The sequence below is a fragment of the Motacilla alba genome, chromosome 4, assembly GCF_015832195.1.
Source record: "Motacilla alba alba isolate MOTALB_02 chromosome 4, Motacilla_alba_V1.0_pri, whole genome shotgun sequence".
Classification (NCBI taxonomy): domain Eukaryota; kingdom Metazoa; phylum Chordata; class Aves; order Passeriformes; family Motacillidae; genus Motacilla; species Motacilla alba.
The window spans coordinates 58240502-58266385 of NC_052019.1; the positions used below are offsets into that span (position 1 = coordinate 58240502).

The 25884-nt window shown below is 40.7% G+C and overlaps 1 protein-coding gene across 7 annotated transcripts in view; it reads left to right on the plus strand.

Moving 5' to 3' along the window:
• Positions 1-2039: 2039 nt before the first annotated feature.
• Positions 2040-25884, plus strand: part of DCLK2 (doublecortin like kinase 2) — a 79122-nt gene continuing 55277 nt past the window's right edge. For 5 of the 7 annotated variants that reach the window (XR_005256896.1, XR_005256897.1, XM_038136500.1 and 2 more), the window contains exons 1-2: positions 2064-2478; positions 14989-15323. Coding sequence is in view for 5 of the 7 variants with exons in the window: in XM_038136500.1 (XP_037992428.1) it covers positions 2064-2478; positions 14989-15323 (750 nt within the window). In the remaining 2 variants the exon portion in view is untranslated. Of the gene's footprint in view, positions 2479-14988; positions 15324-25884 lie in introns of all 7 variants that reach the window. The other 2 variants (XM_038136499.1, XM_038136501.1) reach the window with 1 other exon arrangement.

Consider the following 25884-nt stretch of genomic DNA (forward strand, 5'->3'; position numbering starts at 1 on the left):
TCAAAGCCAGTCTAAAAAGTTGATCCGTACTGTTTTGTGGCTTCTAGGTCCTGGTTCCTAGGCAAGACCTGCATGTCTAATCTTAGCAAGTGTATTCATGCCCTGACTGTAAAAAAATTCCCTCACATTCAGATCCTTTTGTTGATTTTAGCACCAGAGGAGATAATCCAGCTCCTTGGTTTATCTCTTCTTTTTGCTTGTGGAGGTTTTCAGGTATCACAGAAGTTGGCACTCCAGTAAAGAGTTTACATAGAAAAACATCACTGATGTTTTCTATGTATCATCTTTAGAATATTGTAGCTAGATGTCTAATCTGCTTTGTAAGAAACCCAGTAAAAATGGTGCAAAAGTGCTCGATTTTATTGGTATTTCAAAACATAAAAAGAGAAAAATAATAAATCCATCAAAAGCGTGGCAAAGAATATTGGACAGAAGAGCACACTTGTGACATAACACAACTGCAACTTACCAATGCAAGAGGCTTTAAAAAAATGAAAACATGTATGTAGTTGTAAAAGCTTGTACATTTTTTTAGATTCTCACTGTGCCAAGAAAAGAAAATGTGTTCTGTAATGGTTAAGAATAAGTTGGAAAAAAGTTTAAATTGCATCCATTTCAGTGCATTTGTTGGCCATTTCTATGAAAAGTGAATTTGACTTGAGCAACCTCAAGAGCACTGAGAAGATGCCTGGGGAAACCATGAAATGTGGGCTGCAGCACATTTAGGAGGTTTAGGCTGTGTGAAAGGGTTTGAGTCCTTAGGGAGAGGTGGTGACAAATGCAAAAGGAAAATCATAGAATTAGAGGTCTGGAATGGAAGGGACCTCAAAGATGATCTAGTTCCACCCCCTCTGCCATGGGAAAGGATGCCTTTCACTACACCAGCTTGCTCAAAGCCCCGTTCCACCAGGCCTGGAACACTTCCAGGGATGGGGCAGCCACAGCTTCTCCAGGCAACCTGTGCCGGGGCCTCATCATCATCATAGGGAAGAATTTCGTCCCAATATCCACTCTACTATCTATCTATCTATCTATCTATCTATCTATCTATCTATCTATCTATCCAACACCTACTCTCACTTTGAATCCATTACCCTATGTCCTATCATTACATGCCCTTTAAAGCAGTCCTGCCAACAAATGACAGGGATGCGTAGTCTTCTGTCCCGCGGGATGTCTTTTGGGCTGAGGGCTGTACAGAAGGAGCATTTTTAGCGTTTTAACGCAATGACTGAGCCACGCAAAGCCGGGAGAGGGCTGGCGGGCAGCTCCGCGGGTGCGCCTGAGGGGCAGGTAGCCCTTGGACGACCACCAAAAGGGCAGCACTACCCAACGGGAAAACTGCGCCTCCGAAATCCCCTTTCCTAGAAGAACCCCTTCCTTTCCCGCTGCCCGCGAGCCGCCACTCCCGCCCTTCCCACGGCCGCTCCCGCCCCCGCGCCGGACGCCATCCGAGCTGGCACCGCCCCCGCGCCCGCCCGGCCCGGCCCGGCAGGAGCCCCGCCCGCTCCGGCTCCGCTGCGCTCCACGGCCGGGCCGCCAGCGCCGTTCCCGCTGGATCCGCTGCGGCTGCTTCCCCCGCCGGGGAGCCGGGAGGCTGCGCCGAGTGGCGGTGCCGCCGCCCCCGCTGCGGGAGCAGAGTCGGAGCCGCTGGAATAGGCGCTCCGGCCCCGCCGCCGCTGCCCGGCGGAGCCAGCAGGGAAGGGGTTGAGTAGGGGACCCGCGCATTGTGCGAGCCCGCATGGGCACGCCGCGGGGGCGCGGCCGCGGGGCTCCTGCGAGCCTCTCGCTTGGCCCCCGGCATCGCCCGTAGCCGGGGGGCGCCGCTCTCGGGCGTGAGGGATGCTTTTGTGCGCGGCCGCGGGCGCAGCAGCGGGTAGCGGCGGCTCCGGCGGGGCCGGGGCTGCGGTGGCGGGGCAGGTCGGGCGCCGCGCTCAGCCGCAGCCCTCCCGGCGAGAACGGCCGGCCGTGATGCTCTATTAGGCGGCCCGAGCCCTTGCGAGAGCGGCGGGCAGGCGTAGGCAGCCCGTAGCGGAGCTGGGAGGGCGGGCAGGCGGCTCCCCATGGCGAGCAGCCGGAGCATCGAGCTAGAGCACTTCGAGGAGCGGGACAAGCGGCAGCAGCGCTCCGGGCCGCGGCGCGGAGGCTCCGGGTCCGCCGGCGGCGCGGGACCGCGGGGCAATGGGCTGGTGCCCAGCCCGGCGCACAGCGCGCACTGCAGCCTCTACCGCACCCGCACCCTGCAGGCGCTCAGCTCCGAGAAGAAGGCGCGCAAAGCCCGCTTCTACCGCAACGGGGACAGGTACTTCAAGGGCTTGGTGTACGCCATCTCTCCCGACCGCTTCCGCTCCTTCGACGCCCTCCTGGTGGAGCTCACCCGGTCCCTGTCGGACAACGTGAACCTGCCCCAGGGAGTCCGCACCATCTACACCATCGATGGCAGCAAGAAGCTCACCAGCCTGGACGAGCTGGTGGAAGGTGAGGAGGGTGTCAAAGTCCGGCCGGAGCTGGCCGTGGGACCTGGTGGTGGGTTGTGGGCTCTTCCTAGGGTGAGCTTCCCGGTCCCTTCCCGGATCAAACCGGAGAGGTCGTCTTGTGAAAACCGGCGGCCACAGAACCCATAAGGGCAAGTTGCCGGAGCTGCCCGCTGTTGTGAGCGGCGGCAGGGCCTCGTTTTCCCCGTGTGGACCATCCACTTCTCCCATCACCTTGAGCGCTGCCATCTGCATGCGCTGGGCTTGACTCCAATGGTAGTTAGGCAGCAGGTGCTCTTTTCATCTGCAAGAACTGTAAAGTTCTTGGTTACCTTCCATTTGTAATAGAGGGAAATGCTGTAATTTGGTTCTCTAAGTGTCATTGTTGACTCACAGTGGCTTCAGCCTTCAGAGAAGAAGTCCCGGTGCTGTGAAAAAGGGTATCTATATCTTACCATTTATTAAAACTTACAGGTGTAACACTCTACTTTCAAATGTGATCACAGTCCATATTAACAGAGGGAACTATGTACCTTGCCTGACTTTCAAAAGCATGTTATGGAATCAGATGTATTTCAGAGTTGTTCCTAAGTAGCTTTTCATAATGGGACTTAGCTGCTGAGGTTATGGAGACCTTGCAAATCTGAATAGAGCAGCACTTGACTGTCTGAAAATAGGATCAGAAATATTGTTTTGTGAACGACACACACGCCCCTTGTTTGTGGGGAGTGATAATTATCGGAATGAGGAGAAGAATTCTCCAGTCTTTCCACCTGATGTCTTAAAATGCAGTTTGAGCTCAGTATTGCCTACTTCCCAAATGCACAGGTGCACGCTGAGAGGTTTGTAATGAATTTGCACTTGATGGTTGTTCTCAGGTATTTAATAGATCAGCTACCACCGCAGTCTTCCACCCTGTGACTCTGTGTGCCAGTGCTTCTGGCTTGCATTAATGAAGAACTGGGATTTTTTGTAGGCCTTCCAATGCCTCCTGCTTCCTAGGCTTTCAGCTGCCTATCATTTGAGCTTTGTTTTGGAGGCTTTCCTTTTCAAAGCAGTGCTGAATCACACCTGGAGAATTGGATGAGAAAGGGAACCTGAAGACCTTTATCTAATCCACCAGTTAAGGACATTGGGAGATAGGGACCAGCTGCTTCACAACATGGAAGAGAAAGGGGGTGGGGGTCTGCAGAATTTGCTGTGCCTAATGGGTCTTCCTCAAAAAAGATGTGTATGGAAGGGCACTTCCTGATAGTACCATAGTGCTGAGGACTTACGTGATCTACTATAAGGCTGTTTTACATTGATAACTGAAGAAGTATGAAGTGGTTGTAGAGTGAAATGCTGACCCTGTGGTGATAAAAGAAATGAAGTAAGTAAAAAAACTTTCATGATTTGGTGGTTAATTTAGAGACATCTTAAAAAAATATGATATGCTGAAGTGGTCACAGAAGGGAGAGGAGATGAAACTAGCAATAACATGGGGTGACTTTTGAAATGTTGCAGCAGGAATGATATTAGACTTTTATGACTTAAAACAAAGACAGAATTACTTGCTGGACAGCTATATATACTCTTACCACTATAAATTAATAATTGAAGGCAAAACTTACTATTTGTCTCTTCAAATACTCATTGAAACCGTAACCTTTGTTGTGGCTCTTTACTGGAAGAATAAAGCAAAATAAATGTCACAGTCAAAATGCCACTTCCATGCTTTCTCAATGAAATAAAAGGGGGAAAAAAGAATCCCAAGGACTTAGTCATCCATCCAATACAACTCTCAGGAATATTAAGAAAATCCTATAGCACCATAATTGGATTAGTATGTTCTCCAGTTAGTATGCTAAAAAACTTCACCAGTGTAAGACTAATCACAGAGAGTAAGAAAAGTATATAGAGGAAGGAAAGGACAGCAAACAAGTAGTGAATCTATCATTCCTTGAAATTATTTGTGGTTTTTTTTGCTTGCTGTTTTGTTCTTTAGGTGCTGGAAGAGATTTGATTTGGGTTCATTTTCTTTACTTCTCGTGGCTACAGCACAGCAAGCTTGAATTTCTGCTCTTGAGTAAATGCTCCAACATTGGTGTTGACCTAAAGCTTGAACTGCAGAAGCACCAGACGTAGTTTTGAATGATATTTTGCTGTATTTCAATATTTTCAGAAAGGAAAATAAAACTAAAGTGCTGTAGTGTGTGCCAGCCACAGGCTGAGCACCAGACGGGCCATGGCTGCGTGATGCAATACCAAGCTTGCTGGTCTCTTGGCACCTTCCCAGTACTCCTGAACTGGGACATGGAGTCACAGCAGTTCAGGTTCAGTAGTGGCAGATCTCTGCAGTGAGCAGAAGGTGAGTGCTCAGCAAACCTTGCCAAGCCAGCAAGATCTGCATTAAACCTCCCTCAGCTCCAGCCTATGTGTGTATAGCTCTTGGACAGTGATATGTCCCAGTACAGGGCAAGCTCTTTAAGGCTTATTTGCTATTTATCTGTCTGGGATATAAAAGCTGGCAACATCAAATTCTGTATCATAACGAGCTGAGTTGAGTCACTGATGAATGTTTTTTTGGAGTTTGGCTGTATTTGGCAATCTGTTTTACTGCTTGTCATTTTAAGAGAAAAAGAGCTAGTGCATGGAAATACCGAGGATATGAAATATTGTTGTTATGGCTTGAGCCAGTTAAAAATTGCACCAGATCATGTTTATTAGTCAGAAATAGAAGCTCCATTTTATGAAGCATATTGCTTTTCTTAACTGGATATGACAATCAAAAAAGCATGCTCTGCTGGACCAGCCTAAGGCAAATATAATTTATATTCTCAGCCCCTGTAGATTAGGAAACATTATGAGTTTGACAATTTTCACTGTTTTCTTAGAATGGGAGGAGGGAAGAATTTCATTGTCTGCTCCTGATCTGTTTGAGCAGGCAGATCCAGAGAAGAGGTGGGGGCTGACTTTCTTACAGTTTTCTTTCTTCCAGCTTTACTCTCAGACATAACACTACTTTTTACTTTAGAATACAATATTCCGTGTGTAATTCAATATCAAATATTGAAAACAGATTAATTTTTATTTTCTACCAGAGTCAGCTATTTAAATATTTGACTATTTCCTTCAGTTTCCCTTGAAAATATAGGCTTCCTAAAGCATGACACCATGGTAATAGAACTGTGCAGCTCTTTAGTCCTGAGCTATGTTTTTTTATGTGGATGTTGGTCATTCTCTGTCTCTTTGTTTTCATTGCCTTGTTAATGAAGGACATGGAGAATCCCGATTGTACAGGTCTCCTGCAAAGCTGGGAGTTGTTGTTGGATTTTGGGAGATGGAAGCAAGTGTAGACTTTATTCCTGGAAAGAGAAGTTCTGTTTGTTTTGCATCTAATGGGAATCCTTCTAATTTCCTAGAAAAATGGCTGAGAGTCTTTGTTCATTCAACAGCAATGCTTAATTAATACAGTCCTTCATAAAATGTCAGGAGTTTTGTCTGCATGGTTGTGCACACAATCAACAGGCATCTGTAGGGAAGTCTTTGGGCAGGAGTTGGGAAGGTTGGAGGCAGGGCAGTCCTTATGCATGGCCAGGACACGTAGCACAGGGCAATATCTGATTTACAGAAATGAGCTGTGCCTCCTAACACAGAGTAAGAGAATATGTTTTGAAATGTTGAACAATCCAAGTTTTTTCTGCCTTAGACCATAGTTACTGCATATTACATTTTAATCCTGCATGAAGTACCTGTGACTTTCGTTGATGTGCACTGTCGTATTAGGTCAAGAATATATTTTCTCTTGTCAGGGCAAGCAGATGGGAACACCAAGTAGGCAGTTTGGATTTTTGCTGATTCTAAAAGGTATGATTATGCTCCTGTGCTAGAGCCAGAAGCTGTAGCACTTTAAAAAACAAGAGGCAAATGTAATAAGTTGAACAAAGAAGGATAAAAAAGGAGGATGAAAGAAGGATTAAAAACACTGAAAGCATATTCTTCCAAATACATGTTCAATCACTACGGTGACACAGTTCTGGAGCAATGGGGTGTGAATGTGAAATGTAGAAGTAATTCTTAGTTAACTTCCTATCCAAGTAAAATAAAATAGTCCCATCACCATCTATCTCCTAGTTTCAGGGATGGAGAAATTCTAGTTTATCTGAAAAGGGTTATTTAGTTCCTGTGGAGAAGGCACATGGTGTCAGGTGTGTTTGATACCAGATGGCATTGACTGTCTTCTGAGAGCTTTTACCCTGCCTGAGCAAGGGGTTGAACTTCCAGAGGTCTCTTCCAATCTCAGCTATTCTGTGATTCTGTGAAAGCTGTAATCTACACATCTTAATATCTAAATCAAATCAAAAGATAACTAATAGCAGTTAGTCATCTGTTGAAATCCTGGCTGTCGTCCCACGTTTTAAAAAGTGCATGGGAAATTCTGAGTGCTGTAGATGAGGAAAGATCGTGACTTATACAGGGTTATTAAAGGTGATATGAAAGTGAATTGCATGAAACTGATGTGGAGGGAAGTTGCTCAAAGTAAGGAAGGAAAGAGAAATTGAAATAACCCAATCCTTCATAAGAGGGGTTATTTTATTTTTAGATCAGTCATATATGCTGTAAATACACTGTTCCGGAAATCTGCTTGGCTTTGTGTTACAGAACACTGAAAGGGTACTCTGCTGTGTTTCCTAAAGTTAGAAAGAAGGTCAGTAACCTTACTAACTACCTTGCTGTACTAAATAAGCAGCTTGTGGTAGCTTTGAAGCTACAGAGTTGCACCCAGAGAAGCTGAGGAATGTAAGGTGAATAGGTGAAATCTATGTAGATACCTGCCCTGTTCTATGGGATTCACAGGGGAACACATGCCTAAAAAATATGGAAACTGTTTCCCTTCCCTAGGGATGTTTTTACCTGTCAGCTGTATCATTCTCTGTTACACAGAGTGCCATTTAGAAAGTGATCCTTTATGTGACTTTCAGGAGATAGTGCTTATTAACCTTCCAAAAACAAAGCTAGAAAACCTTATTCAGATGCTTTTGTTTCAAATATCCCTATCGAGGATTTTTGAGTGTTGCACACTTAATTAATTGTTTTTGCTGCTCACAACATGTGACATATCCACAGTTGGTTTCTAACCTAATGCTAGGGAAAAGTAAATATCTGTATGTATTTCTTTAGTAGTTTCCACTTTTTAAGGACAAAAAGTCTGAATATTTCTAGGCTATTTGTTAAATGCTTAGCAGTGAGGTTTGGCTCACAAAGCTTGTGCTGTGAAGAGCCCCAAATGGTCAGGCAGCTGTGTTCCCTCAAAACTGCACGTATCACACTTGTGATGCAAAAGGCCATGATGCATCCTTTTTTTATTAGTACCTAATATTGCATGGGTGAATTTAGATTAGTTCATGTAGAGGTATAAAATAATCAGGGTTGAAAGAGACTTTTGAGATCATCATGTAGAGGTATAAAATAATCAGGGTTGAAAGAGACTTTTGAGATCATCCAGTCCAACCATCCACTCAGCACTGCCACTGTAACTCCTAAACCATTTCACCATATCACCAGATCCAAATGCCTCTTAAACATCTGCAGGGTGGTGACTGCCCCACCTGCCTGAGGAACCTATTCCAATGCCTGGTCACCCTAATAGTGAAAAGATTTTTTTTCTAATATATCATCTGAATTTTGCCTGTCTCAGCTTAAGGCCACTTCCTCTATTCCTCTTACTGCAGGCATGGCAGAAGAGACTGAACCCACCTCCATCCAACCTTCTTTCAGGGAGTGGTAGACAGCCATGAAGCCTGAGCCTACTCTTCTCCTGACTAAACAAACCCAGCTCCCTCAGCCATTCCCCATAAGATATGTTTTACAGACCCTTCATGAGCCTTGTTTCCCTTCTCTGGACACACTGCAGCTCCTCAATGTCCTTTTTAAAGTGAGAGGCCCAGAACTAGACACAGCACTTGAGGTGTGGCCTCATCAGTGCCCAGTACAGGGGAACAACCACTTCTCTGTCCTGCTGGCTGATCCAGGCCAGGGTGCCATCAGCCCTCTTGGCCACATGGGCACACTAGCTCAGGTTCAACTGCTATCAGCCAGCACCCCAGGTGTCCCTTTCTGTCCCAAGCCATTCCTCACCCAGCCTGTATCATTGCATGGCTCAGGTGCAGAACCTGACAATTCACCTTCTTGAGCCTCCTGCAGCTGTGTCCTCAGCCCACTGATGGAATCTGTCCAGGTCTCCAGCAGAGCCTGCCATCCCTTGAGCACATCAACTCAGTGTCTTCTGCACAATTACTGAGGGTGCACTTGATCCCCGTGTCCAGATCATCCACAAAGACATTAAACAGGACCGGCCCAAGGTGGAGCCCTGGGGAACACCACTAGTGACCAACTGCCAAATGGATTCATCTCCATTCACCACAGCACTCTGGGCCCAGCCATCCAGCCAGATTGTTACCCATTGAGGAGTCCACCCACCCAAACTGCAAGCAGTCAGTTTTTTTAGGAGGGTGCTGTGGCAGATGGTGTCAAACACTTTACTGAAGTCTAGATAGACCCTGGATAGACACATCCACAACCTTCCCTTCATCTACTAAGTATACACACTATTCTCTTTAATCCATGCATTTTTATCTTGAAAGGTGAGCTAGGCACATTCCTGAGGATTGGTGTTGAAGAAATAGATGGCAAACAAACTTTGTGGATGACTTTCTAAGAAAGCAAACCAGTATTTAGGCAGCTGATGACCTATGGCTATTTGTCAGTCAGATTGACCAATGTAGTCTTGCTTTCTCTTTTTCCATTTTCTGTGTTTATTATCTGTATTTTCCTCTTCTGAAGGAATGGCAAGTGTTGTGTTTAGACTGTTGGCTATCTGAAGCTGGAATCCTTTTACATTGTTCTTAAACCACTTACACAGCAGCTTGTTTCGTGGATAGTGCATCTGGTTATTAATTCAGTGCAGCTAAATTATTGAGAGGCAGGTAATATTTCCTTGTCAATAGGCAATGTTCCAGGTCTTCTAGCTGATTTTATACTGTTAATAAGACTTGGAAAATCAGACTTAGGCCATTTGCTGATTATATTGTGACCCAAAATATCAGGAGATGTTTCTCTTTTTAAGCCAACATATGCCCAAATTGAGGAGTTTTTGATGGTAACAGGATTTCTTCATGGAAGAGCTGGCACTTTTAGCTTGCTCTGGGTACTGTCCTGAATCATGGGATGGATTGTACATACACTCTGTTGAAATTATGCCATGAACTTATAAGGAGGTTTCAGACTTCTGCCAAAACTGCTCTGTACCCTGGTTGAGCTTTCTGCTGTGGAATAGCTTAGCTGGAGTCCCAGATGTCACCTATGTCTGGAAGTGTTGCATTTTTTTTCTGCATCTAAAGGAAAAAAAGAAAACATTGCTAAATAGATCTTCCTGCTTCATTACTGTTTATTGTGCTTCTTTACCTGCAAATCTCAGTGTAATATTAAAGACTAAACTCATCCTCTGGTCTGAAACTTGGGGAGCTGATTCGTGCTAATGCCAATGTTGTGAGCGGGAGACATGGTATTTACTTTCCATAATGTAATTGCTATTACTCTGTGCTAATTGAAGCTAGTATGCATTAGCTTTAAATTCTTTCAAGAATATAAATGGAAAGTGAGCCTTCAAACCATAAAATTGACCATATTGAAGTCAGCAGTGTAAATATTTGAATTATTGTTTGTGCCTGGTTTTGGAGATGTGTCAACTTTCTTGGGCTGGTAGATGTAAAAATGAAAAAAAGGAAAAAGCTACAGCCTGATCAAAATGCTGCTAAAGTCTCATAAAATATTTCCTTTTTATTTGGGATGATATGCATTTAGGTTATTCACATGGAAAATCTCATTCAAAACAGTCAGTGAAACTGACTGTCAAATTTATTTATGTTTTGTGATTTTAAACTATAAAGGTATCTGTTAGTTTCAGCAATGTTTGAAAACAATTTGATTGGTTCAACCCTTCTAGACTCCCTCAAAAATCAAGTATTGTGTGTTATATTTTACATATATTGGTTTTCTGAAAGACTGTGGAGATTATCAGAAGTGTGTACTTATACATGAATTAGTCCCAAACAGATTTAAAATCAGGTCATACATTAAAGCTGTGAGCAAATATGGTATATATATATATGTATGGTATGTATATTTTCAGGTTCTTACCTACAAAAAAATTATTGTAAAAAAGAGAGAATACTTCTACAAATGACATGATGTTTCTTCCAAACTGATGTACATAAGGGCATTTTTTACTTTGGAGGATAACTACAATAATTTAAACAATAGCACACCTTTATTAATGCTTGCTTGTCAAGGGATGGTGTTTTCTCAAGCGTGCTTTTTAAATACATCATTCTGTAGGAAAGTTTCTTGGAGTTAACTTTAAAGGTGTGATTTAAGTTACCCCTACCATTTTTTTCTTCACATATTTTCATCTGGTAAGTAGTTAATTGTATACCCCTGTCAAACAAATAAATGTTTGACCCTTTCCTAGAAAACCATTCTTTATCCAGAGCGAAGCAATTGGCCTCCTAATGATACTGTTTCTTGGGTTTTTGTATTTTGCAAGTTTTTAAATAGAACTGTGGGTGAAGTCCTGGCTGTGGTAAAATAATAAGGGATTTAAGTAATAATTTCAAAACTTTATCCTTTAATTCATGAAACAAGAAAATCCCTCAGTGAATGTGTTTTCTCACTTACAGCCCTTGCTCTAGTCTTGCCATATGTGCCTGCCTTGCAGGTGTAGTAGTAAAACCTGTTTTCCATGCAGAACTTGTGTTACTTAACTTTATTTATATGTCTGGTATATAAAAGCGGGCATGGACTTTATATCACTTACTAAACAGTCTGTAATATACTATATTCTCAAGTAATTAGACTTTCCTGTATCTGCCAACTGTAGGAAATTTTCAATTCATTTTGGCAGATTTTCTTTTTTTTAAGGTAAAATAGTTTGTGCTTCAACTTCAGGCTTGGCTAAATGCAGCTGAAACAAATAATTTGAAATTCTTTCTTTTAAGTTATTACATTGTTTTAACTTGAAAGCACTTCCAGACTTTTGTTACTGTGGCCTCTGCTTAAAGGAAAAGAAGTTACAAGAAGAAATCTGCATCACAACGCTGAGATAATGAAGCAATTGTTTTTTTCATGCATCAAGCAAAGGAAGCAGTAGGAGACAGAAAGTTTTACACTGCTATTTTAAAGAAATATAGATCCTTTTGGATTAATATTGACTGAAAATTTCATAGAAGTACAATTTCTTTTGCTCTGTAGGGTGCTGTAATACAGCTGTGACAGATAATAGATCACGCTCCATGATAGTACAAAGAAGATGCTCTATTTATGATTATGAGTCAGTAAAAGACAAAGCCAGCATGCCTGTTGAAACTTTGCTATGGTAAATCCTTAAGCAAAGGGACCTTTTGTCCTCTGCCTTTATTTATGTAAAGCAATTAATTGACTTCAAGTTTGAGACTCTTTCTGAGTAGATTTTTTTTTTTAACTTTGTTAATTTCAATCCTGAGATTTAACTTTGAATTATCTTGATTTTTGTGCATTTGTTGGAGTTTTTTTGTAATTGTCTAGGAAGTACATTGGTTTTGAGCCAGAAAGGATAATTTTGAAAATTCTCAATGATGGTGAATTTTGAGGTACTTTGTAGAATTTATTTAAAGCGCTTTTGCACACAGCTGGACAGACTGTCCCAAGAACTTGTGTTGGTTTTGGCTGAGATAGAGTTAATTTTCTTCACGGTAGCTAGTGTGGGCTATGTTTTGTATTTGTTTCTGAGACAGTGTTGATAACAGGGGGATGTTTTTGTTCCTGCTGAGCAGGGCTTGCACAGAGCCAAGGCCTTTTTGGCTTCTCACACCATCCCACCAGTGAGTGGGCTGGGGGAAAATGAAACTGGGAGGTGACCCAGCTGGGACAGCTGACCCCAACTGGCCCAAGTTATATTCCAGACCATATGACATCATCCTCAGTTTATAAATCTGGGGGAAGAAGGAAGAAGAGGAGGAAAGTTCAGAGTTAAAGAATGTGGCTTCCCAAGCCACCGTTACCATGATGGAGCCTGGCTTTCCTGGGGGAGGCTGACCACCTCCCTGTCCTTGAGAAGTGGTGAACGAATTCCTTATTTATTTTTGCTTGCCCCTGTGGCTTTTGCTTTCTCTATTAAACTGTCTCTATCTCAATCCATGAGCTTTATTTTACCCCTCTCATTTTGCCTTTTCTGTCCCACTGAGTGGGACTACTAGCAGCCTCTTGAGGTGCCTCTCCTGTGGCAGCACTGAGTTTGTAGACAGACTTACTGACAATTGTCCAGACAATAAGCATAGTCCTCTGAATCTATTGTTAGAGGATGTGCAGGGGGAAACCTTGCTTTCTATTGTACCTGAGCTGCTGCCACAAGACTTGAATATCACAGGCTGTTTTGTGGTAACGGGATAGATGACGAAAAGAGCTGTTGGAAGAGACCCGTGCACATCTTTAAAATCATAGGATCTCTTAGTCTGAAAGGGACTTTCTGAAGTCATATCATCCAATATCTTGCTCAGGTTTGATAAAACCAGATTGCTTGGAGATTTCTTACAATTTAGCTGTAGTGTAGTTCTGGAGCAGCATAAGCTTCTAGACACTGCAGTCCTTACAAAGCTGTGTGGAGTTTGGGATTCTTTTTCTCCTACCTGTAAGTTGGTGCTAGTGTGCAGCATGCGGCTCTTTGTCAAGGAATTTGTGTGCTGAAAATGCCTCCTTTCTCTTAGGTAATTTTTGGGGGGAAGGAAGAGGAGTCTAGTTTTGTCTGCATCAGTTTGTTTTTCGCACCACTTGATCTGGGAATATGAGGAGGAGCGATGGGGATGAGTGAAGAGGAAGAGTACTGGCAGGGCAGTGGCATCCACAGAACTTCACCCCACTTTCCTAGTACCTGAGTGGAATACAGTCCCCAGTGATGTTTGTGGAGGCAGAACTGGCTGCCAGAATTTCCCAAACAAAATCATTGTTAACTTGGCTTAATTATAATCTGTGTTCTTTCAAATACAGCAAGTAGACTTTCAAGATGGTCTAAATACAAAATGAATTACAAAACAGTGTAATTAGTATTGGAAAAGAAAGAACATCTTTCATCTCACGGTAGTTCTTCAGGCCTTTGAAAGTTGTTTAGTATCTTGCTTTTAGAATAAGCTCTGCAACTTCTAAGATAAATCAGCTCTCCAAACTGGAGTTCAGAATGCAAAAGTGTAGTTTAAAAGTTTTCTAGTATGTATCTAAATGTAGACATACATTTTGTAACTCTTACAATTCTGTCCCCTAGATGCATGTTTACTCTTTACTCCTCTTGCTGTGCTTGTTAGAAGTGAGTTTGGTTTTTCCCACCAGTGACTTTGACTGTCTAGCTCTAATTTTACAACAGGTTAAGCTTTTTAAGATATAGGTAGCTCTTCTGTCTGGAGCAATGGTGTATTCTGTCAGTTTTGAATGCTTTACCATTCATCCTTCTGGCAGTACTCTGCCCTTTCAAGAATGTCTGGGGGTGTCATTTGTGACACCCCAAGGATGTGGGTTACACAAATAACCCAGAGTTAAAGATGTCCTTGTCATGGTTTACATCTTGCATATTGCTGTCAGGTGTCAAAAGTGTTGTTGTAAGCTGCAAGTAGTCCTCCTCTTTTTTTTCCTTACAAACAAAACGAAGAAAGGAAAAAAAAAAAACCCAAACAAAACAAACAAGCCAACAAAACCTGACAAAACAAACCCCCACAAAAAAAACCAAACAAACAAACAAAAAAAAAAAACCAAAAAAACCAAAACCAAAAAAAAAAAAAAAACAACCCTGCAAATCAGCTTTGAGTTAGGAAAGAAATTAAAAATGGGGAAATGTAGATGTATTGTTATCCTCCCATACTCTCAAATACTCATTTGTGGCCTGAGGTGTTCATTGCTCTAAAAAAAAATCAAAGTGGATGCATTTCAAATATATGTCCTTGGTAGAAAGGCAGTAACTCCTGGTAGATTAAAATGGTAAGGGTAAGATTGAAGTGCCTTTCAGGATAAGGGCCTTGAGGTGCTTAAATTTATTCTGTTAAAACTTGCTGTTGTAAAATAAACACAGACATGGATGTACATATCTTGAAGTACATGGTTGAGGGACATATAGGAGAGGACCTGGATATTTGCTGTAGGAGAAAGCTCTTAATGTCATGTGTTGAGCTCAAGTAATTTAAGCATTTGCAAAATGACTCAATCCAAAAGACGTGAAATATTTTGAACCTCCTCATTACACACTGTTTTTTATACCAGGGGTCTTTTGAAACCTGTTGAAAGCACTCTATGAGAGTGTTATTTGGGTGGAAAGCTCTGATAATTTACAGTTCTCCTTGTCAAAATACGGGAAAATCGCTCCCGAAGTATTTGTCGTTTTTGGTTTTTCTAGCTTTTAAGTTGACAAAGTAGCTGCAAACCCCCTTAAACTGTGAACATGTCCTCTTCTTTTCAGGTGAGAGCTATGTGTGTGCATCCAATGAACCATATCGCAAAGTCGATTACACCAAGAATGTCAACCCAAACTGGTGTGTGAACATAAGGACTGGGTCCAGTCGGTCCTTGACGTCTTTGACATCCACAAGGAGCGAAGTGAAGGAAAGTAAAGATTTCATTAAACCCAAATTGGTGACTGTTATTAGGAGTGGGGTAAAGCCACGGAAAGCTGTGAGAATTCTGCTGAACAAGAAGACTGCTCACTCCTTTGAACAGGTCTTGAATGACATCACCGAAGCCATTAAGTTAGACTCTGGTGTAGTCAAGAGACTTTGTACACTGGATGGGAAACAGGTAGGAGAATAAACTGCAGTGGCCATCTAATAATCTGAGATGCTCAGTTTTCATAAGTTCAGTTCTTGTTACTGTGTATGCTTTAATGTGCTTCTGAATAATGACAGTTTAAAAAATCAACTTTTAAAAGCTTTATTAAAATATTAATACACACAACAAAATTAAAATTGTATGTAGTGTAAAATAAGTGGATCTTTACATTCAAGTAAAACAAATTATTTTTATGCCAGCCTTTTTGCATTGCTCAAAAAAGTGACTGTTTATTGAGTAATACAGTTTATTTGAAACATTTGAACTTGTTGAGACATCTATGTGTTTTCAGACTACCACAAAGTGTCTGAGTGGCATAAGAAAAATATCAGTGTCTCCTTCTGTTGCACTTCCACAGATTGCTGTTTCCAGAGGTGGTAACTGACATGAGCTGAGGTCAATAATTGTATCTGAAATGAATAATTGTGGGAGGATGGTCATATCTTTGCAACTTGCTTTTTTTTGCTTTTAGTTTTATCTCTGCAAAAACAAAGCTAGGGTTAATGCTGTGTAGGTGTGTATTGCAAAGAAAAACGAAGGAGTGGCCCACAGGATGTTCTGCTACACCGGTTTAAACTGTCAGGAACACACTTGGTGTTGATCAGTCACATTAATGACTCAGCTCTTCATAGAGCAGGACTTTGATACCTGATACTTTTATTTCAGACTGCTGTGGAACTCTGACAGAATTGTGACTTTAGTAATAGAGCAACACAGGCGCAGAGTAGATCACATTGGTATCAGGTACCCGGTCTCTTGTACTGTTGACTAAACATTGATATCCTTGCTCGTTCAACAGATATTTATATACACCTGCATACCTATACATCTGCATGAAGCAACTGTAAAAGTTTCAGTTGTGTTCAGAGATTTGGGCATTTTTATTTGTAATATTTTTATAATGTTTAATGCCAAAAAACCACTTTTTTGTGGTGCAAGCTTCTAGCAAATGTATCGCAGAACAAGTGCACTTAGATTGCCTCAGTATGAGCTCTGTCTCTGGTTATGTTCTGTGTGCTTGGATACACTTCTTGTAGGGAAATATGTGAAAAGAACAATTTCTGCACTTTGATGAAAGTGTAGCAAGGCAAAGGCATCACTGAAACTCTTGATTTTCAGTGTTTGGTGGCAGCATAATAATGTGCTCTTTAGTTCTTCTAATAGGTTTGATTTTAAATGAGATTTGTTAATGCTACTTCTTAACAGAGAATCCTTCCAGGGAACATCTGAACAGTGTTTGTCATGTTTAATTTAATTAATAATAAAATAGCTTTGAGGATATTTATAATGCAGTAATGAGTCTCTTCTGCCCATGAAGTGTTCTGACACTGTCTCAGTATTATGGTCTTCTCAAGCAAGTAGGGAGTCAGTAAGGGAAACTGCAAAAGCTATGATTGTCAGTTCACATTCACCTCTTCTTGCATTGTTAAAACAGCAGAAACCCACTGAACTGCACTGATATGGAAGATGCAGGAGTGCATCAGAGATCAATAAAAGTAGATAATATTAAATATCACATACATTGCTTGCATGTTGCCATCACCCATGGTGGATGATGACTGTCTTCAGTCCATGGTGAGGATGACCATTTATTGATAGTGCTCCAAAATAGGATTTTAAAATGATTTTTTTTTGCTACAGGACCTCCTCCTCCACTTCTATGGTAAAGGCAGTCAGTGAACTTGGACTGCAGCTGTAGGAGTTTTCTCAGGCGGGATTGAGAAATCCCTAATTCTGACTGTGAGCAGTCTGCACAGAGTTGCTGCAGGCAGCTGCCTCTCTGTGTAAACTGTTCCAGCAGGAGCAGTGTGTAGACGTGGACACCTCCCTTCCATTAGGAAGACAGACCTTGTGCTTTTCCACAGACTTTGGAAAGGAGCCTTTGTTGCACAACCACAGTGTGACTGTGTGTTAAGAGCTTGTGAGTTGGAGTGCCCCAAAGAGAAAACCTATCACTTCGAACCCTGACAAAAAATAAAAGCCTTCTACTACTTACCTAGGAGGATGGAGACACCTTGTTTTGTTTTATTTTTTGTTTATTTCTCTTTCCTCAAAGTGAAGGGCTGACCCCAGTTTGAGACAGTAGGGTTTTCTTTTAATTTGTTTCTTCACTGCTGGTATATGTAGAGGTTGGTGCCGAAGGGGTTTTTTGGGGTTTGGCACATGAAGAGTTGCTTTGCTGCCAACTACCAATTGGTGGAAATTTCTGAGCCTATTTTCTCTAATGTAGTAATTGCTTATTCTTCTAAATCTGCTAGAGAGGCAGATCTTTTATGTTCGTTGTGGTGTTGGCACAGCTTGAAAGGCAGCCATTAAAAAAAAGGCATTTTGTAAATGGCTATGTTCCTATAAATGTAGCCCTTGTGTTTCTTACGGTTCTAATTTTTTTTCCTTGCTCCTTCATATTTTTATCTCTGTGGAAATACTTTTATTTTTTTCCTGAGTGAATAGGCTTAGGTTGTATTTTCTGTTTAATAAGAAAATGGAGGTGAAATTCAGGTGATTAAAACATGCATGTATAAAACTTGTATCCTTTGATTAGGGAATGCATTGTTCTCTTAACTTGTGTGATTTTTTTTTTTTATTCCAGTAGAACCATTTCATATGTAGGAAGAAATGGTGATAAAACCAGTGATCTTTCTGACCAGTAGAGGAGAAAGGATGATTTCAAAAGAGTTTTTATTTGCTCGCCTGACTTCATTAATCTTGACTGTTGCAAAATCTTGATGATAATAGTAAAACAGAGAATAACACCTGAGTTGGATATTATCCCTGACTATTCTGTGTGAAAACAGACAAGTATCTGGTTTTTAATTGTAAGATTTTATAATGTTGGCAAGGTTTCCTTTTATCTTCAGCTTCAAAATGAATGCTGTAACTTAACATATTAGTGCTTTGTAGCCTGAAGTACAGATCTATTTTTGAACTATTTTGATGCTGGGCTTAATTCTAACTTTTAAGCTATTGAGCAGCCAAAGTTTTTTTAACCTCCCAAGATTGTTGAGAAGATTTTTAAGTGAGAAAAATATTTCTGTGAAAATAACTAGATTTTAACTTTGCAGTTCAGGCTTCTGCTGTTCCAGTCTTTGTGCTTCTGACATTGAGGTTTGCCTAATATATTTGCTTGACCAAAGTGTTTTCCTTACTTGGCTGCATTTTCCTGGAATCTGTCACTATCCTACTGTGAAGCAAGGACAGTCAGACTGAAACTTCTCCAGTTGGGAAGTTAACCCTTTGTTATCTCTGAAGAGAATGGAGGGTTTCTTTCTTGCTAAACAAGCTTTGAGCTTCAGTAATTGCAAAGTGTGGGGTGACAACTGTGTGGTATGTTGGGGGGGAGAGATTCCCTGTGAGAAGCTCGCAAAAAACCATACACAACTCTGAAGCTTGTGTTATTTGACACACAAAAGAAAACTAAATCTTCACACTTTTTAAGCCTGCAGTGTGTCGCAGTTTCATGGATTAATTTCCATAACAGGATTGAAAAGGTGGATGAGACACCTTTTCTATGCTCTGTTGTCAAAACAGTGAGAATGCACCAAAAATTTGCCTTATTATGAAGGTCTTTTTTGATGGGTATATTGAGGGCTTTCTCTGGAACCAAAAGCTCTCCAATTTTGTGTTAATGAAGTTTTTTTTTATAAAGTGCTCATTAAAAGTAAATTGGTAATGGAAGAAAACAGTTACTACATGTGGATGTATTTACCACTTGTGCTCTCCTCTTAGTGATTTTTTTATTCTCTAGAATCTCTATACAGACTTGAAAACTCTTAGTAGAGAGGATAGCTTTTGAAAACTGAATTTTGTATTTGCTTTGCTGTTAACATACCCATCACAGAGGGCAGAAACCAATATAAAGGATGAGCAGGAGAGATTTTGTTTATTAGTGTAACAGATCTTCCCAATATTCTTGGTAGGCTTTTGTCATTCAGATCTCAAAAATTTCCATTAATACAGTGGTTTTGCTACAGTTTTATTGCAGTTAAGTACTTTTTGGCAAATACTTCCTTTTAGTTCCATTCTTTTCTACTAAAGGAGGATGTTCCTTAAGCAATCAGGCTCTAGACAGGTACTTTTTGTGTGTGTGTGTCATTTAATTGTCCTGTTACATCACTGATATCTCATTGCAGGCTAAGAAACCACTGTAATAGAAACTTGCTTCAGTGTTAGCAGGCATGATTTCTAGTTGAAAACTATAAAGTAAATAAAGTTTTCATCTTGCATCTCAGACTCTAACCTAATACAGACACTGTACAAATGTATTGGAAATGACACAGGTTTGAATTTTTGCTACAAGCAGTTTTGCAAGGAAAGAAAACTCCAGCTTTTTTTTTTTTCAGTTCTAGTTCTGCTGAAATTTAAAATACCATTTTAAGCTGAAATGTTGCATTAATCTGCAAGTATGAGGGGAAGAAATCCTTAAGCCCTCACATAGCTCACAACTCTTCAAAAGGCTTATATATTGTTACAGAGCAATGTCAGTGGCAGCTGCAGAGAGCAATTCTCTGCATTGCAGATCCCACAGAAGGAATTTGTGGGCAAGGAGTCTTTCCTCAGCTAACTTCAAGATTTTGAACAGTAATGACAGTCCCTGAATTCATCCTAAAGGCTGAGGGTCACAAGTGGTAGAGTCAACATAAAGAAAGGGATTTACAGTTTGCCAAGCTGCAGCAGAGTGATTGTGGGTTTGACACTGTGGATATGATTGCCAAAAGAACTATCCAAAGAGTGGATATATTGGATAGAAATGCTTTTCAGGATTCATGGTTCATATCTACATGAAAAAGCTTATGAATCTGCCTATTTTGTGGGAAATTGCACAAGTGGTAGTTACATGTATTGTGAGACAGAGGGGGACATACAGTTTTTACATCATGAAAGTTCAGTAGGGTGTGTGCAAACCATATGAGAGAATGGGAACAGGACCAACAGAGACCTCTTGATGCAGGAGTGGAGTAGCACTGCAATATAAGAGTGAATAATCAGCTGGAGAGGCATTTATATTACTGTTTTGGAGTGAGTTTGTTTGGAGTTTTTTAGCTGACATGAGTCTGCAAATTAATAATGTGTGAGAAATAGTAAAACGTTTTGTGGAGATGAACCCAGAAAGTATATTTAGATTTTCTTTAGAGAAAAAGAATGGAACTTCTAAAAGAGAGATCTTCCAAGAGGGTAGGAACTAAGTGGCCTGTGAAGTTAAATCACAAAATATACACACAGTACAGCAGAGGAAAACTCAATACTAGATGTCATTCTTCTCATTCACTAGATCAACTTGGGACAAAACCAACATGGAAGAGCTAAAGATTACTTTCCAGGGCATAGGAAAACCCTGAAAAGCAGTACAGAGGAGTCCCGCCTGAGTCTAGTGATCTTACAGCTGATATTCATTAGAGCTAAATATACTTAACTCTCAGAACAAAAAAATTGATGGAGCAGTACTATAAATCACTTTCTCATGGTTGGCTGGATTATCTCCCTTTGTTTGAGTAAACATGTAGCAGTGGAATACCTGTACCACCTGGAAGTTGAAAAATTGTAGTTTGGTAAAAAGTCATGTTTGGTACCATCGCTTTTATGTGTGTTACAGACCAGAAGGGCACTGACACAGCACCTGTCTATTCAGGGAGACTGCCAGTTTGGGTTGAGCTCTGAGCACAGGATGCTTCAATTGAGAGCATGAGGTGGGATTTTGGGAAGGTTTGGGGACTTTTTTTTTGTTTGTTGGAGGGTTTTTTAACAATACATAGTTATGAATCAATGACTTGACTGGGGAGAGAGACAAGGGGAAGAAAACAATAGTGGCTACTTCTTTGTATCTGAAATAAGGTGGGTTTTTTTGTGCTGTCTTTTCACATCAGTCAGCTAGGGAAGCATGGTCCAGAAAAAATGCATTACTTACCGAATGCACGGTTGGAATATTGCTGTTCCGAGTGGTTATTGGTGACTCACTGCCAAACTGGAATTTCATATTGAGTAGGGGTCAATGAACATATGTCTGTACGAGTCTCTGGAAATGACCTGGAAGATGGAATGGAGGATATGCTTAATAAATACAGATGAGCTACAGGAAGCCTGGACAACAGAAGATTAGAATCTTGACAAACAGCAAGAGCTTAGGACAAAGCAGGTTGAGTAATCTTGCACTCACTGGTTATTAACAATGCAGATAGGAGATGCCAAGTGTTCTGGCTGAAGTGGTAAAGGATCACAGCTGAAGATATGAAGATGAATTCATGGTATCACTGGTTGTGCACAGGAGGGGAAAGCCAACATCCATGTGGAAGTTACAGTCAATCATCTTGTTTGTGATATATGTGTCAGGTGCCCACTTAGCTGTGTCCTATTCAATGCAATGATGCCAGCTGGAGACAACTTTATTATGGAAATCCAGAAAGGAGTAAAAAGATGTAAGGAAACATGTTTTATGAGGAAAGATTAAAGGAAATGGGATAGATGAGATTATAGAAAGATAATCAACAAGTTTTTTTTGGAGGATGAACAAAAAATACATAGCAGCAAAAGAGAATTCCTTCTGTGTCTTTCCTATGTATAGAAAAAGAAATAATAGGCTTACAGTCAAGATCAGGTCCTGTGGAACTTGATGGTAGATAGTCACTGTAAAAATAAGAATAATGAGGAGGTGATTTTTTTATTACTATTTTCAGCAGATACCTGGAGTCCAGCAGTCTCTAAGGTTTCTGAAAACTGATTGGGTTTGAGTGTTTTCAGTAACTGAGGGTTATCTCCCACTTTGGAAAAGCTGTTAAGCTGGAGATAAAATAAAATTCAGAATGTCTGTTAATATTAAAGTGTGCACGTGTACACTCCTCCAACCCACAGAATTCAAACAGCAGGGGTTACAGTTAATTTTATCCTAATGGTAGCAAACTTCTTCTAATATTGGATGTGGAATGTGATTTAAGGGAAGTTGGGCTTGTGCTGGAGGCTGGAATTGTTTCAGAGAGCAGCTCTGGACCGATGCCTATGTCTAGTCAGTGTGGGATACAAACCTTGCAAGTCTCACTGAAAACAAAAGAATTAAAGTGGCTGTAATCTTCAGGAAGTCTGCATGGCAGGAAATGAATTCATCCATGGACACCGCTACACAGTATTTTTGGTCAAGCTTCCAATCGGTGTGCTGAGAGCTGGGAGCCAGGGCTGTTTATTGCTAGAAGGAAGGAGGAAGTAGCATACTCGAGCAGAGGAGATAATTTTGGCCTCTGCTCATGGACATAGAAATATTCCCATCTCTAGTTATATGTGGAAGGAAGTGTTTGTCTAAAACCAACCTGAAATTAACCCTGCCCTGTCATAGTTGCAGCAATCTGAAAAATACCCTAAATATGAAAGTACAGAAGTCTTTTCTGTACATATCCATCATGGAACACTTTCCAAAGCATTTTCATTACATGCAGTGGTGCAAAGTACACAGGCAGATAATGTGGGATTTATGATTTAGCCTGGAGAGTATTTACAATTTTATCACAGTTGCCAGAGGATCACATTACCAGTGCAATTATAATTTTAAGGAAAAAAAAAAAAGGAAAATGGTAAGGATTTTGTTTCAAAGCAGCAAAATTGTGATGCTGAAGGTGCTGCAGAAAAAGGATTAAAAAAGAAACAGAGCCTTGAATGTCTAGGGAGTCATCTCAGAAGAGTGTGTTAAACTTGAAGTGAACAATAATGCTGAGGAAGCTCTTCAGCTTTGTTGCATATGCAAAAAATAAAGGTCATGCCATGTGAAACAGCCACAGTCTAGCACTGGAAAACTTGGCTCTCTGGAACAAAGGTCTTTAGAATTTGTCACAGCGGGGGAGCCCCTGTGTCCTATTCTTGTTTTCTGGAGATCAATAACCCAGAATACAGTACAGATAGAATAGAGAACGTATCTCTTTCCTTCCCACAGGGATTCACAATTCTGGCTCTGGGGCTGTGGTGTAACGTTACTTGGGGTGTGATGGCTGGTGTCCACTGGGTGAATTTAATCTTTTTCAGTGAGGTGTAGTTTAGAGATGTGATCAGTAATACCTATTGCCATCAGACTAGCAGCTTGGTGAAGTGTGATGTTAAAATAATAGATTATTTCTAAAACTGAACATAAAATCAGAACCTGGTGTGAAGTCAGCACTTCTAAAATACAGCGTGGCAACTGAAAATGCTGCTGATGTTTTAGCTAACAGCAAGCATGTGTGTCCTGCTAAAAGTGACATCCAACTTGCTGAAGTCTTTGTGGATCTATAGAGAAGATAAATCCTGCTGGGATCTCAATTTTTTTCTGCGCACACCAAGAGCTGACAGCACTTAATAAAAGGACATGCTGCATAGTGTGGGAAACAATCGCGGCAGAAGTAGTGGTGTCACCAGCAGTAGCATTGTATCTTTGTTGATGTATGATGACAATAATTTTAGTGATGGTTTACAGAAATGGTATGTGGAGCTCTTGCAATAAAAGAGCGGTATGCAGTCATTGTCTGCCATCTGCCATGCTAAAGATTGGGTCACATGACTTGGAAACTAAACCTTGGGAATTTGTTATGTCCCGCTGAGCCTGCCCATTAACAGATAATTAGTCTGGTAAAAATCTTTTGAATTTATTCTGCAGCTGTCATACGCCAGATTAGGATTTGTGTCACAGGTTCCTCATTACTTTGAGATCTTGGAATTTTTTTTCCTGTAATCAAATTACCCTGTGTTTCTTCAGCAAACGGTTCTTACATTATAACATTTTAACGTGCGAGTTTTCTTTAAGAATCTTGCTACATCTTATAGTGTAAAGCTGTTTACCAACCATGTATGAAAGGGTTTCAAGGTTGAATTTTCTCCATTCCCGTTCATGATGGAGTCTGGAAGCAGAATTTCTAGTTTTAGGATTTGGCCTTCAGGTTGTCAGGTTGATGGATCTGTAGCTGCTTCTTGGTTGGCTGTAATCAGCTAGTGTTTCTTAAGTTTACTGAAGCACAACTGAAATCTTTAAATGTGAACTTTTATATTTGTACCAGTTGCTAAGAAAAATTACATTCTGTTTCATACTAAATTAATGGCAGGAAACATGAAACAGTTTGTTGGAGAAAGGAAAGGAATATTTGTCTTTAATGTTTAAAATATTGCTCGCTGATTAATTTGCAGTGAACCTTTGAACAGAGAAACCTGAAGACTCAGAAAGAAAAGCAATATTGAAGTCATAGCAACACAAGCCAGCTCCTAAAAGCAAAGAGCTTCCCAGCACTTGTAAGGAACAGTGACCCTGTTTATGGCTTGCAGATTGAAAGCTTTGCATAGGAGAGAGTGATAACTCAGTGTTTACAGTGTAGGCAGTAAAAGTCAGTGTTCTTGTAGCACTTATTCACTCAGCCAACAATCTTTTCTTTTTTTTCCTGTTGTGCAAATATGCAATCTATGCCACGTTCTCAAATATTTTGTTCATATTTATTTGGTGTTTTATTTACTCATAAATGGTGCAGGATATCTCTGTATTTATGAAAGGCTTCTTGAAGAAACCAAAATATTTCAGAAGAAAGCAAGAAAGGATAAAATATAACTTGCAAGCTAAATGGGAAGTTGGATTTTTGGCTAGTAGATTTGGCTTTTCTTGGCTTTCCCCATCTTATCTCTTACTTTCAGCTCGCTTTGTACTTAGGGACTTATGGATAAAATTAATGGAAAATAGGCCAGCTAGATAAAAAAAAAAAAAAAAAGGATGGTTTTACTACAAAGAGTACCAGGAATACCAGAAGAGCCAGAATCCTCTTTGTAAGTGGTTTCTGAAGGTGCCATTTCCTTGCATGTAGAAATCTGCTTTTCTCTTTTAAAGAAATCAAGGGGCTGGTTGATTTAATCATTATAAAATTGATGAAGAGAAGATCAACCATGAGAGTCAAGCATTCTCCCTGTATTTTGCAAAGAACCCAATAATGCAGATGCTTAGAATATGCCCATGTGGCTGTTCAGGTAGACATCTGGAGAAGTCTTGGAAGTTAAAAGTGTGCTGGTTTAATTTGCAAAGAGAACATGGTGGTGTCCTGAACATCTGTCTCAAAAAACCCCTCCATCTCTGCAAACAACTATTCTGGCCAGTTCCCTTTATGGCTGATATTTTTGCCTTGAAAGGAAAAGTATTCTTTCCATTTTCCTGGACCTGGGAGGGTTAAGCAGGGAAATCTGTCTGCAGATACCCATGCAAGGTCTGTTCCATAATTTTTTTGTCACTAATCTGTTGTATTGGAGCGTGTTTTTAATATTTAGTTAATATATACTTGCAAAATTTAGAATATATTACTTTATATTTTTACTTAAAACAACAATGCAGTAAAATGGATATTCTAAGCTTGTAAGACCTAAGGAAACAATGAAGAAATGATGAAAAAAAATTCTCATTTGCAAAGCTCTGTATTTTTTTCTCCTTCACTTTCATACACAAACAATACAATTTCCTGTAGTTTTAGTATCGGAGTGGTGTTATTACTTGAAGCGCTTGAAGTCTGTCACCTCCTTAAGAGCACACTTCTAGTTCAAGCACTAATCTTCCTTT